The 14,068-nt window shown below is 43.3% G+C and overlaps 1 protein-coding gene across 4 annotated transcripts in view; it reads right to left on the bottom strand.

Annotated features, from left to right (window-relative positions):
* The window catches only part of NLGN2 (neuroligin 2), a 260,819-nt gene that overhangs the window by 78,847 nt on the left and 167,904 nt on the right, over positions 1-14,068 (bottom strand). For 3 of the 4 annotated variants that reach the window (XR_016307274.1, XR_016307275.1, XM_089656768.1), the window contains one exon: positions 13,256-13,312. The exons of the other annotated variant lie outside the window; for it this stretch is intronic. Coding sequence is in view for 1 of the 3 variants with exons in the window: in XM_089656768.1 (XP_089512894.1) it covers positions 13,256-13,312 (57 nt within the window). In the remaining 2 variants the exon portion in view is untranslated. The remainder of the gene's footprint in view (positions 1-13,255; positions 13,313-14,068) is intronic. 4 annotated transcript variants of the gene reach the window in all.

The following is a 14,068-nucleotide window of genomic DNA, read 5'->3' as shown; positions in this document are numbered from 1 at the left end:
ATATAACCTGCTACGGAAGAGGAGAGAGGCTTCTAATATTTTTTATACCTGCACATGTGTAGAAGCTTGGACACCCTATTGGTGGGAATAATAAGCTGTGGCTTAGCTATGCAGATGGAAGGGCCACTGATATGCATTTTGGCTTATCTCCTTAACCACCTTAACCAACCACCCTACATTTGTTTGCATTTACTCCACCCTGTTTTAGGATCACTGGGAAGCATTGTGAGGTTTGCTGTGATTGCAAGAAAACATCAGCATCAACCACCACCGTTGATACTGTAGATATAACATGCTAAGGAAGAGGAGAGGCTTCTAAAATATTTCATACCTCCATACTGTATGTGTAGAGGCCTGGACACCCTATTAGTGGGAATAATGTAAGGATGAGAAGCCTGCAATGGACCTGTGGCACGGTTTGGTTGGCTAGCCTCTCCATACACACAAGTGCCAGCTTTGCAAGTGTTGTACCCATAGTGGTTAACCCATTAGATTGTACATCAAGCATACGGCATAGGCCTATATAATCATCTCACTGGCTGGTTACCAGGTGGTAGGCTGTTTAATGCCCAGCCTGACTTTAGAAGAAACCTTGCAGTCAAAGGAGCCATCCTGAGGCAAAATAGGCAATGTCCTCTTTGAACTATGATGGATTCTAACTATTATTCTGGCTTACCTTGCCTTGTTGAAATATTAGTTTTAACTAAAGCACCCCTTTAGCATGCTCAAGCCTTGAGATTGAAATAACTAACTCCATCTGTAGCCAAGGGCCATAGATGACTGCTTGTAAACTGGGCCTTCTATATTGTAAATTAGCTACTTGGCTATACTCTTGTACCACACAAATAACAATATGGCTCATCATTGGCAGCAACTGTCATGTGCACTGTGACCCAAGTTTTCTTGGGTAAATGTCAACAGGCCCCTGACAAAGTGCAGGTATAGGCGCAAAATATGGTGTACATGTTCTTGACATCTCCCATGTAAGCTGATTTCCTAGGTAAAAATAATGTAATTTTTTTTTTATTTCTAGAAGCTGTCTGTACGGAGGGTTCCTTAGAAGGAATGTCATTTTTGGTGCAGATTGCGGCTTGTCTGCATACCACCTTCAGAAACAAAAGCTTGAATGACTTGAGGAATTGTTTTAGTATCCATGGCATATATGCAAATATTAGGCAACTGGTAATTGAATCCATAGTCATAGGCCCTTGTCTCTTCAAACAGAAATGATGACGTTTTAGATGATTCAGAAGTGGGTAGGAGTAGTGGTGACCTGCGGCCCAGTTAACTCTGCAGTGCCTGTTGTGTTGAGCATGAATGTTCTGAAAGACTTGACCTTGTCTCGCCTGTTGGCCAAGTATGAACATTCTGGCTGGTGGGCTCCAGGCCTATGAGGCCCAGTGAAGGGCTGCCAAGAAACAACCAGAGCAAGCAGGGGTGGTTTGATTGCCCCCTAAGTGAAAATTACTCCTGGTGCCCCTGCAAGAGGTAGTCTGGTCACTCCTTATCGGAACCACAGGAAGCTACACGGGGCCACTGTTATGGTCTATCCCCGCAGGGACCCCTTGGCACTGGGGAAGTGGCTGGTGGGCAGTAACTTGTCTGAAGTCCACCAGGGAAGAGCCTTTGTGCAGCTTATCAATCTGGGGACAATGCCCATATCAATGTTATGGCATGCCTCCTTGGCAGATCTCTATGTGATGCCTCGCCACTGCATCTCCCAGGCCCAACCTGGGGTGGAAGTGGTTTGTGTTCTTCTACAGACAGCCATGATGTCCTGGGACAAGGCCCAATAGAAGTCACTACTGGAACAGCTGGGTATATCTTTCAAAGGCTTTCTCCTGCCTCAACAGAGACTGCTCCACCAACTGCTGGAAAAGCACTTATTAGTATTTACCACCAGTCCAGAGGATTATGTGTTCACTGAAGTCATCGACCACCCACTTCACACAGGTGATACACTTCCCATCTGGGAGCATATCTCCACATTCCCCCAGCATTGTGCCAGGAAGTTAAGGATTTGCTTTGCAATATGATACAGAGTGGAGTGATCCAGGAAAACCCCAGTCCCTGGGTTGCTTCTGTATGCCTGGTACAAAAGAGGGATGACAATTTATAGTTTTGTGTGAACTATCGTAGACTTGATGCGTGCACCCACCAAGATGTCTACCCACTGCCTTGGGTAGAGATATCACTAATGGCCCTATGTCAAGCCAAGTTCTTTTCCACTCTTGATTTGGCTGGTGGCTACTGGAATCTCCCTGTTAGGGACAAGGACCAAGAAAAGACTGCCCAGTACCTTTCAGTACTTAATGATAAGATGTCTTGGAGACTGCAACTTCGAGATCATGTTAGTCTACCTAGATGACATCATCATCTTCTCCAAGATATTCGACAACCACATTAAGCACCTTGACCGGATGATGTTGAAAATACCAAGAGCACCAGGACTGGAGCCCAAGTGGGAGAGTATCCTGTACTGGGTGGTGGGGCAGCCTTCCCACCTATCCCCATCTATGACCTGGTCTCCGAGGGACCCAACCATGTGAAGAGGTGACTTCACCATAACATGCTGAGACCCTATGTGCTAAGTGGTGATTTCTCCAAAAATCTTGCTGATGACCAGGTTCAACTACACAGACCTTCCACTGATGCTTGAGGCCCCCACTGAATGATTCCTGCCCCTCCTCATGCTTGAGCCTCTGGCCCCCACCGACTCAGAGACTGAAAGTTCTGGTGCCGGCAGCCATGAAGATCCGGCAACTCCATCCAGTACAACAGACTGTACTGGCATGTCTGGGGTTATAACCTTGTGCGCAGATGAGGAGAGGTCGGAGGACATACGTACCCCCTTGCCACCTGTGGCTCTCGAGTCACTACTTGAAGATGAAGCCTTGCCAAGTGACTCTGCTGAAAGCCAGGATAATCCAGAGAAAGACAGATATTCTGATGTTTTGAGCGTGATTTTATTGTGATGCTTAAACCTGTTCATGTTGAATTTTCTTGTTGTTCTTACTGTGTTGTGATGCCAAGGACAGCATCTGTCAAAAGAGAGGGGGAGTGTAGGCAGGTGCAGTCCATTTTCTCTACTGTAGGTGCCACTTGACCAGAGCGGTACTGCAGCTGGAGTGGAAGTCAGGAAAAGCTTGGATTCTCTATGATTTCCTGGTTCCCGGAGGCAGCGTTTCGGTTGGCTTCGCTACATCCAGGTGACCCCTGGTGGCTATCTTGGGTCAGCAGAGTCTTTTTAAGTCCCTGCTCCCAGGTTTTGGTGTGCATCCTGCAAAGTTGTTAGGAGAGGGAAAGAGTATGTCTGACAGGGAAAGTGACCAGTGGCAGGGAGAGGTTGCTGGTGAGGAGGGACAGGTTAGGGACACGCCATTGGGTCAAGACTGGCCAGGCCACATTCCTCCCAGATGCTGTTGGTGAATCCGAATCCACTGAGTTCTCAAGTTACACAGAACTGTAAGTGTTTCCTTGGTGAGGTGTTCTCTCATGGGGTTGTTAGTTGAGCCTTTCTTTCAATACAAGTTATTGCTCCTGCAACCGGACTCTATGTCATTACTTCCCACACCAAGCTGCACCTACCCACATACTCACACAATGTCATAAGTTCTCCAAGATTCAGACCTTTCTACCAATTCAATACAACTCAATCCTTCACCTACTCCCAATATGTACTCTAGAATCGGAACAGTCTCTTAATCCACCCATCTCACTTACTCCCAACAAAAGACAGAGTATCTACTCTGAGCATCTTAACTTTTTTGCAAACAAACCCTCACACCAACTCTCAAATCTCCTATTAACCCCACAAATCTTTACCTTCTTCCAATCCCACCATCACAACTGTCTGTGAAGGTTCTTATTTATCTAGGCCATGGCTTATCACATTCAAGTGAACTGGGTCTGTAACGTTAAAGAACATTTGTAGCTTAGAGCTGAAGAAACTTCTTCAGTTCTAAGGATTATCAGGAAAATACTCCAGTATTTATATCCACACATCAGCACAGACACCTTAGTCCAATCACCATGGAAAGGCAAATGTTATTGTCCAAGAACAAGATGGCAAATGTGAAGTTATGGGACCACCCTGTTCAAGTTACATAATCCCATCCTTGCATGAATTGGGCATAAAATGTGCTCTGAACGTCATCTAAGTCACAACAATAGAAGAACACAGTCTGCTGAACATAATACTACACAAACATTAGATGTTGCCATGGTTTAATTGCACATAACATGTAAACATTCAGAGTGCAGGGAGGAAAAAGTATGTGAACCTTTGGACTTAATAACTGGTTGACCCTCCTTTGGCAGCAATAACCTCAACCAAACGTTTCCTGTAGTTGCAGATCAGACCTGCACAACGATCTGGAGTCATTTTGGACCACTCCTCTTCACAAAACTGTTTCAGTGTAGCAATATTCTTGGGATGTCTGGTGTGAATCGCTCTCTTAAGGTCATGCCACAGCATTTCAATGGGGTTGAGGTCAGGACTCTGACTGGGCCACTCCAGAAGGCGTATTCTGTGCTGTTGCAGCCATTGTTTTGTTGAATTACTTGTATGCTTTGGGTCATTGTCCTGTTGCATCACCCATCCTCTGCGGAGCTTCAGTTGGCGGACAGATGGTCGTACGTTTTCCTGCAAAATGTCTTGATAAACTCTGGAATTCATTTTCCCATCAATGACAACAATCCGTCCAGACCCTGAGGCAGCAAAGCAGCCCCAAACCATGATGCTCCCTCCGCCATGTTTCACAGTGGGGATGAGGTTTTGATGTTGGTGTGCTGTGCCTTTTTTTCTCCACACATAGTGTTGTGTGTTCTTCCCAAACAACTCAATCTTGGTTTCATCTGTCCACAGTATATTTTGCCAGTAGTGCTGTGGAACATCCAGGTGCTCTTTTGCAATATTCTTTTTGGACAGCAATGGCTTCCTCCGTGGTGTCCTCCCATGTACTCCATTCTTGTTTAATGTTTTCCTTATTGTAGATGTGTCAACAAAAATGTTAGCATGTGCCAGAGATTTCTGTAGGTCTTTAGCTGACACTCTGGGATTCTTCTTTACCTCATGCAGCATTCTGCGCTGTGCTCTTGCAGTCATTTTTACAGGACGACCACGTCTAGGGAGAGTAGCAACAGTGCTAAACTTTCTCCATTTGTAGACAGTCTGTCTTACCGTGGACACATGAACATCAAGGCTTTTGGAGATACTTTTGTAACCCTTTCCAGCTTCATGCAAGTCAACAATTCTTGATCGTAGGTCTTCTGAGAGCTCTTTTCTGCGAAGCATGGTTCACATCAGACAGTGCTTCTTGAAACCAGTAAACCCAAAACAGGTGTGTGTTTTAACGGCAGGACAGCTGTCAGCAACACATCCAATATCATCACACTGATTGGAGTCAAGGTTGGCTCACTCCTGGCTCCAATTAGCTCTGGGAGAAGTCATTAAGCTAGGGCCTCACATACTTTTTCCTCCCTGCACTGTGAATGTTTACATGTTATTTGCAATTAAACCATGGCAACATCTAATGTTTGTGTAGTATTATGTTCAGCAGACTGTGTTCTTCTATTATTGTGACTTAGATGACGTTCAGAGCACATTTTATGCCCAATTCATGCAAAACTCCACAGAATCCCAAGGGGTTCACATACTTTTTCTTGCAACTGTATGTGGAAGACAGTCCAAGGTCCCCATTCCTGTTCAGTCTTGGTTGCTCCAGTTTGACGTAGATGACCTCTTTCAAGGCACCTGGGAACCAGTTGTCCTCTATGTCCAAAATGTGCTCCTCGTTGTCCTCAAAAGAAGGTCCTTTTTTCTTAAGGTGTAGGAAAACTGCTGATTTGGGGCCTGTAAAATGTGCCCTCCTGTGTTGGGCCATTCGTTTGTAGGGAGGTTGCTTTGTTTATCCAATGTACAGATCTCTGCATTCCTCACTATACAGCACCACATATAGCAAATTACTTCACTTCTGCTTGGATCTCACTGTGTTGCTGGGTTTCAAAGACTGAGGAATGCAATGTTTGTTCACAACATAGGACAATGGTGTCCTATGATGTCACATCTCTTTTCACTTGTAAACCAACTGCAGAGTCTTTTGAGACTGTGAGGAAACATCTGAAATGAGATAAGACTGTTGATAGTAGAACAAAACTCAGGCCAGGCCAGGTATGTTCCTTATTGGACCTTTGCCTCAACACCACCTATTTCAAACAACAAACACCTATTGCATTATCTCCGGCACTTTATTAAAAAGTAAAAGATACAAATTATACTCACAAAACAAAAAAGAGATGTCAGCGTAACAAGATTACAGAGTCCAGAAGACCACACTCCAACACAGTGCTCTGAGGAAGGGGCCCAGTCCCCCGGAACAGGTCAGCTGGTTTTGCCAGTCGTGCTATTCCATAAAGTTGGAGGCGAGACTTCTGGACTCTGTAATTCTTCACAATGCATCCGACCTTCCTTCCTCACGATTCATCCGCCTAGCCGCTCAGCACAGGACCTAGAAGAAAGTGGGGATCACTGAAGTACCATTGTCTGCTTCAGTGATTTCAAACTTCCAGGGCCATCGGCCAGGCATAGTATATACAAATTTACATATGGAGCTGGACCAGTGTAACCATGCAAAAATGTACCATGCCTGGAATTCTTCTCTGAAGAAAGGGTTATGCTTTTGAGCTCAGTGAGGGACGACAACTGGTTTACAAGAGGTGTGAAAGAGGCCATCAAACTGGAACAACCATGATTACATGGTGGCCTTGGACACCATCTTTCTTCCACAAATAATGTGTCTGTCTTCCACAAATAATGGTGTTGCAGCATCCCAGTTAGACATGTGCAATTTGTTACGTGTTGATTCCTTTTTCAGACAAAAATTTCATTTTCGGAGATTTGGATGAACACAGAAACGAATGGCAACTAATCTGAAAAAAAAAGTTATAACAAAATTAACGAATGCATTTGTGTCATTCCGATGATGTCACATGATGTGATAGTAGTTCAATCCCATGGGGAAATTAATTCAATTTTTAAATTTGTGTGATAATTCGGATTCAGATAATGAATGGATCCGAATTTCGTTCCATTCAATAATTCGGACGCCAGTCAACGTTGTCCAATCAGCTCATGCCATTCTCTTGGTGGGTTGGACAAACATCGAAAAATGTAGAATCATTCAGATTCAAATCCATGCAATTCGATAATATATCAAATATATAGCAGTATTCTGGAAAAACTGAATACTTTTTCTCTTGGAGGGTTGGACTAGCATCTGAAAGTATCGAATCCTTCCAAATTGAATCCATCCGATACGATAACTTATCCAGTATATAGTAGTATTCTGGAAAAACGAAACAGTTTTTCTCTTGGAGGGTTGGACTAGCATCCGAAAATATTGAATCCTTCCAATTTTAATCCGTCCAATTCGATAAGATATCGAATACATAGAAATATTCTGGAAAAACTGCTAAATTTTTCTCTTGGTGGGTTGGGCTAGCATCCGAACATATCGAACCCTTCCGATTCAAATTCGTCCGATTTGATAATATATTGAATATATAGCAATATTCCAGGAAAACTGCTACATTTTTCAAATCCACCTAGATCAACGAATATACAAAAGGAATGCTGAAGATATGAAATGAATCCCGAAAACGAAATGGGTCAACATAAGAAATAGGGTAGTTCCACAACGTTCATGTCTTCCACCCAAATTCTTGGGCAGTCAACATCTGCTTTTCCATTGTGATTGTATTAAGATGTCGGTGGTACCTGTGTGGATATAAATGTTGGGGTATCTTTCCAACACTCATTAGAACTGAAGAAATGAAGCTACAAAACGTCTTCAACGTTATAGAACAAGTCCAGGTGAATGTGACCAACTTCTATTAGATAAGCCATCACAGCTGCTCCCAAAATATTAAAATTACGCCAATATTAAAATCTTTTTTCCAGTACAATCCAAGCGTCAGATCGACACGTATTATGTACTTAAGAATCATATTATTTTTTCAACCCAACCCTCTATATCAATATCTACTACATGCATTTTATTTTTCCCCCCATCCAAACCTAAGCTCAATATAAAAAGCACCCGCTTACAACTAGACATACTGCTAACCCAGTTCCTACACCAAGTACGAAACCTTTACCTTTTCTCATCCAAAGTATCACCATATGGGGTTCATGTCTAAAACAGGCATAAAACACAGACCTAAGTCTCCCAGTTGTCTAGGCTACTGCACCTGATGAAGGATTACCAGACCCTACTTCTCTGACCTTTCCTCCTCCTCAGAAATCTACTTCCAAATTTCCACCTATTGCCTTACTCCTGCTCCCAAACCTTACACCAAGCCCTTGTCTTTATTTGGGAGTGCACTTCCTTTTTTATCTATCCACTAAAAATAGGTGCTTCCGGATTTCCCCTTCAGCTCCGCCATGGCCGGTTCCAAGCCCAAGCTGAGAAAGGAGGAGGGTTGGGTGCTGGGACAGCAAACCAGCCCAGTATAAACCATTTGTCACTCTGGAAACACCAAGTGCAAAACCCTTTCAAGCTCACATCTTCAAGGAATTCAAAAACATTCTCTAGTCATCTGTTACTCAACTATCTTGCAAGCCCCTCTGCTGTGTACATTGCTTTGTTCACTCTTGAATCTAGACCCTCTTTTTTTATGGTGGCCCCAATCACCTGATCTCTCCTTGATTTGAAAGCCAAATAGGATACTCATTGGAGGGCTACACTAAGAGCAATAAAGGGCGCTCTTGATGTTGGAAACACTCACAATCACTTTGTCAGGGCTCTGCCCACAGCAGAGGTACTCGGAGACCTGGCATTCCTGCCAGTAGCTTGCATGGCCACAGAAATGCATGCTGGCAAAAATCTATACGCATTGGTGCACGGACGCGAGCCAGAACACGCATGCACACTGATGCATAGTTACACACGCATTAGCCCAGTTTGGCGCCAGATGGCCTTTATAAGGAAGCCCATCACTCCCTCAAATTGCTGGCTGATCTCTGGCTCCCCAGTACCTTTGTCTGTGTCTCCTTGCTACTGTGATCTACTATTACCGATTTGGCTTGTTCCTGGACCTGTCTTCTCTGCCTGACTCCTGATCTGACCCCGGCTTGGCTAATGGATATTCTCACCTGCTCTCCTGATCTGACCCCGGCTTGGCTAATGGATATTCTCACCTGCTCTCCTGATCTGACCCCGACTTGGCTAATAGATATTCTCACCTGCTCTCCTGATCTGACGCCGGCTGGGCTAATAGATATTCTCACCTGCTCTCCTGATCTGACCTCGGCTGGGCTAATAGATATTCTCACCTGCTCTCTTGATCTGACCCTGGCTTGGCTAATAGATATTCTCACCTGCTCTCCTGTGTATGACCCCGGCTATCCTATTGACTACGTCTGCTTCAATCTCCACCCAGCATCTGACCTTGGCTTTGAACTGACTACTTTGTGGTCCTCTGCTACCCTGAAGGCCTGCACACCTCTCATGGGCGCCACCTGTCTGCAGACACCATTCCAGTGCATCAGTCATGCTCCTGGGTGTACCTCTAACAAGCACTCCTACAGGCGACCCGTGCTACTTTGGGCCTGACTCCTTCCTCCCCATATCCAGGGGAGTCTGGAACTTAGCCGCAAGGGAAGCCCTCTCTCCATTGGCCTCTAACACCAGGTACGTGATACACTTACATTTTCCTACTTGTCATAAAGCTATAATTTATGTGATCAGTCCTTGTCTGTTTTCAATAAATGATCAATATTTCTTCTTGTCTCATGGCTTGCACAAGGGCGGCACTGTTTCCAAACAGACAGATAATGTAATGTCCGTCTTTTTTGAAGGCCTCTGCTTGTCTATGGTCAGCCTTGTTGACGGATCCTACATCATGCCTTTATATTTGCTCCTGATGTTTATTTGTTTCTTTCAAAAAACCCAAACAGTAAAATGTTCCCCAGGATCCCTTGAAATGTATGTACGGGCAATTTTTGAAGCTATGGATAGAGTTGGGAATGGTTATTGCTGTCTGTGTTTACGCTGAAGAGATTCTCCCATTTTTTTGTCCTGGTGACCACAATCACCAAAACAGAATGAAAGTGGAAATCCACAAAATGTTGAGTTGTCGTCAGAGCAAGAGATGAAGGATATCTTTCAATGTGGACAGCTGTTCCTGTGGAAACTCTTGAAGATGGGAATTCTGATAACTTTGGAGAGATTTCCTCTCTAATACCCTGTTGTGTCTCCATGACAGGGAGTGAGGGGTAATCTCCTCAATGGGGGTAGGGGTGTTAACCCTTCCCTATTCCCAAAAATGTGGGTTGTACCTACACTTTAATATTATCTGCACCTCTTGACTCCCCTACAGGGGCGGAATGACCATTTGGAAACTCGGGCACTGCCCGAGGGCCCGAGGTCAGTAAGGGGCCCCATGAGAGGCCCCTGGTACCTTTTTCATAGGTTTTTTTGAGTTTGGGCAAGGACACAGGGGCCCCATGATCATCTATTGCTTGGGGGCCCCATGAGTTGTCAGTCCGCCCCTGTTCCCCTACAAACTATAACTTTCCATCCGAAGCCGCGTAGGATATTCTTAGTTACTGAGTACACGTTGACTTCTATTATATATTGTAGGATGTTAAAGACTTGCTTTTCCATCTCAGGATTCAATAGGTCCCATGTATCATCATCTGATATTTATTCTACTGCAAGCAGCAACAAACTCTACCCTCCTATCCTCCTTTATTAGACATTTTAGCTTCAGTTTGCTTGATATTCACCTCCTTGTTATAATTTTTTCACTTCTGTCAATTCATACCTTCTCTTTGCAACTTGAATCATCTCAACAAGCACTAAAATATAATTAGATCCCTCTCCTCTCCTCCTTTACTCCTTGATTAAGATGTTAGGAGGAAAATTCCACCATTGCAGGCAGGTGAAGGATGGGTTAATTGCACAATGGTCTGTGGGGCTGTGGTAGAAGTGGGGGGTTAATAGGGGGGATCTTGTCAGCCATCTTCCCGATAGTGAAATATAATCTTTGTGATGTAGGAGAGCTGAATGATATGGAGCTGCGTTATAATGCAATGGGTGGTTTATGGTCCTAGAGGCTGCTCACCAGCAACTGTGGGGTCTTGTTCAACCCCCAGAGAAGTTTGGTGAAGTTTTGAAAGGATGAAAGTGCCACACCAGCTTGTATAGAGCTTTCAAAAGATTTTTATTTTGTAACAGCCAACAAGCTTTGGGGGGCTCAGCACCCCCCCACCCCCCTTCATTAGGGTTAAAATCAAGGCACCTGGACTGGAAAAACCTTGGAAAGGTCTTCACAAGCTGGTGTGGCGCTCCCATCCCTTCACAACTTTGATAGCGAAAAATAGACACAATAGCGGAACATAAATAAGGTGGACCATTCTGATTAGAAGGCAGTCAGATGCAAGCAAACAATTCAATGTCACCAAATCTTCTAGCAGAGCCCAGTCTCCCAACCAAAAAAACCCAAAATGATTATCAAGCTTTTTGATTTTCCTTAGCTGAGGGTGCTTGCTTATGTTCAACGTATACCACAGACAACCCAACCGTCATCCATTGCTGCTAATGTTCCAGGATTAGTATAACCATCACCTAGTGTCCTGTGCATTAAATATTGGAACCAACTAGAATTATAGTTGGGTTTCATAGACTGAATTAACTACTGGCATCATGTATTTCTTCCAGGATTCAAAAACTAGCTACCCCCCTCTTCCCCATCAAGGACCAACTATTACAACCATTATGAAGCTAAAAACGTAGCATTGATGCAGCTCTTAATAAATTGAATCAAATATAGCTATGACAATAATAAGGTACTGGGCTTGGTAATAAACTGTTTTATGTTTTCTTTTGACCACTGGTCTGGAATCCTGCTTTCCATTCCAAACTCAGGATTCCTCCCAAACACATAAAAAACCATGTAGCAGTCCAGCTTTTCTTTTTTTTTTTAGAAACAGAGCAAGCAGAGGATTGTTCTATATAAAAGTGGTATTCCCACTGGATCTTCTTAATAGGGGCCCATGTTTCAGGGGTTGGGAGCCTACCCATCAAAGGCTCCCTTCACTGGTCCACATTTCACATACTGCCCTGCGAAGCACCTGCAGGATCCAGTCCACCAAATCACCAGCAGAGTTATTTCGCCAAATTTTGCTAATCACTCTGTATGAGCTTAGGTGGCTTGAGAGGCTGAACCAGTTGGCATCTACTTAGAACATAGATATTGTTTTTTTTTATGTGGATGAACCCTTTATGCGTATCCAAATGAAGATTGACCAACACTGGATCTACTGCTTCATAAGGAGCTTGTGATATATATTCCCGGCACTATATTGGTGAGTTCAGTAGAAACACAAGAAGGCAATACAAGATCTTTGTAGGTTCAGTAAATCTTTGTTGGTCACAGCAACAATCGCATATACAGCCCACACATTTCAGGGGCTCATCAGCTTCCCATCATCAGGGCTTGTAGCGGTAGAAGAAATAGCTGGACCAGAGTGGTGTTTCCTGATGGGAATTGTCAGTTTATGGAATCATTCCAATCACTGGTCTAACAAACTAGAACAAACCAATACCTTGCCTAAGTATTCCCTCAAGACACCTCCTCTGGCCAGGCTCTGCATATATTTATTCAAGCAGTACAAAACCTGAAGAAGGAGGACCAACGAGCCCTTGAAACATGTTGGCTCTCTATGTGATTCTTGTTGTGACCAATAAGGACTTTCTGGACCTACAAAGATGCTATGGTGCTCTCATCTTTTTCCTGCACCTACTATTGATAAGGACCTACCAGGAGCCATTGACTTCTAGGAAGCTGCCTTGGTTCTGAACTTTAAAAAACACACTTTTTCAGGGTCCAACATTTGCATATTTGCACGCACTATATAAATGTAACACATCAGTCAGTGGATGTTCTGGTGGTCTGGAGAAGCAATGCTCTGTAGGACCCGAGTGGTAAATCTGGCGGCTCCTGAAAAGAAAACTACAAACACTTTATCATGTTACTTTTGACCTCCCTTCCCAAGTCACACTTGCAATACCACAACACAACTGTGATTGATAGAACGGCAATAAAAAAAAAAAAACTAGCATCCTAAAGCAAATACATAGACACAGAGATTCAATTCACCAAGAAAAAAATCATACATCATGCAAAATGCCCCAAAAAAAAAAGAAGAGAAAGAAGAAAAATGTAATCAAGAAAAGACTTTGAGATCTACCTTCGTCTGGAGTGTGCTGAGATTTTCTGGATTCCTCCCGAGATTTGGAAAGGGGACCTGGAGGTCAAGGCGAAAAAAATATATATATATAAAAAAAGAAAAAAAAAAGAAAAAATAATATAAAAAAAAAGAAAAGAAAAAAAAAAGATAAAAAAAAGAACCGAGGGAGAGAGAGAAAGGGGGAAAGAGAGAAAGAAAAAAAATAGATTCAAGAAAAGGTAATAAAAAACAACTTTTTTTTTTTTTTTTTTAAACATTTTTTTTAAATACAAAAAAGAAAAAGCAAGTTCAGAAAATACAGTTACCAAGGTGGGGGGGTTGGGACGTTGAAGTAGGTTACTTTTTAGGAACCTGTTTTGTAAAAACAAAACAAAAAAACTCGTTCTGAGGAATAATGACATAAAAATGGATTGTCTTCCCTTCAATAAGAAAAGCTTTATTAATGAATTGATAACACTGAAGGCGAATACATTCGATTGCTGCCTCAAAGCTAGATCTTGTGAGAACTAATAATACAAGAGTCGTATTCTTCTCCTCGTATTATGGATCTTTAAATTCTTTCCAAATTGACCACCTAAATCTATCCAGTTCTGACTGCCTGGTTTCACTCTTCTCAATAGCCACCTACTGTTGGCCTAGATGACTCTACACTATAGCCCCTCCCATTTGTCCTCATAGCCCCTCCTTCTACCCCATCAATTTCACCCTATATCGTTTCCCTTTAATACTTTGTATTATTCTTTAAATCTCTTCGAATCACTCCTTTTAGGTCTATACAGCTCCTCCCACTATTCCCATTGTATCCTCCCATCG

The sequence above is a fragment of the Staurois parvus genome, unplaced genomic scaffold, assembly GCF_062004578.1.
Source record: "Staurois parvus isolate SC_StPar_1 unplaced genomic scaffold, SC_StPar_1.0 ptg000936l, whole genome shotgun sequence".
NCBI classification, from domain to species: domain Eukaryota; kingdom Metazoa; phylum Chordata; class Amphibia; order Anura; family Ranidae; genus Staurois; species Staurois parvus.
The sequence above is the reverse complement of the archived record's forward strand: the minus strand, read 5'-3'. Positions and strand labels throughout refer to the sequence as shown.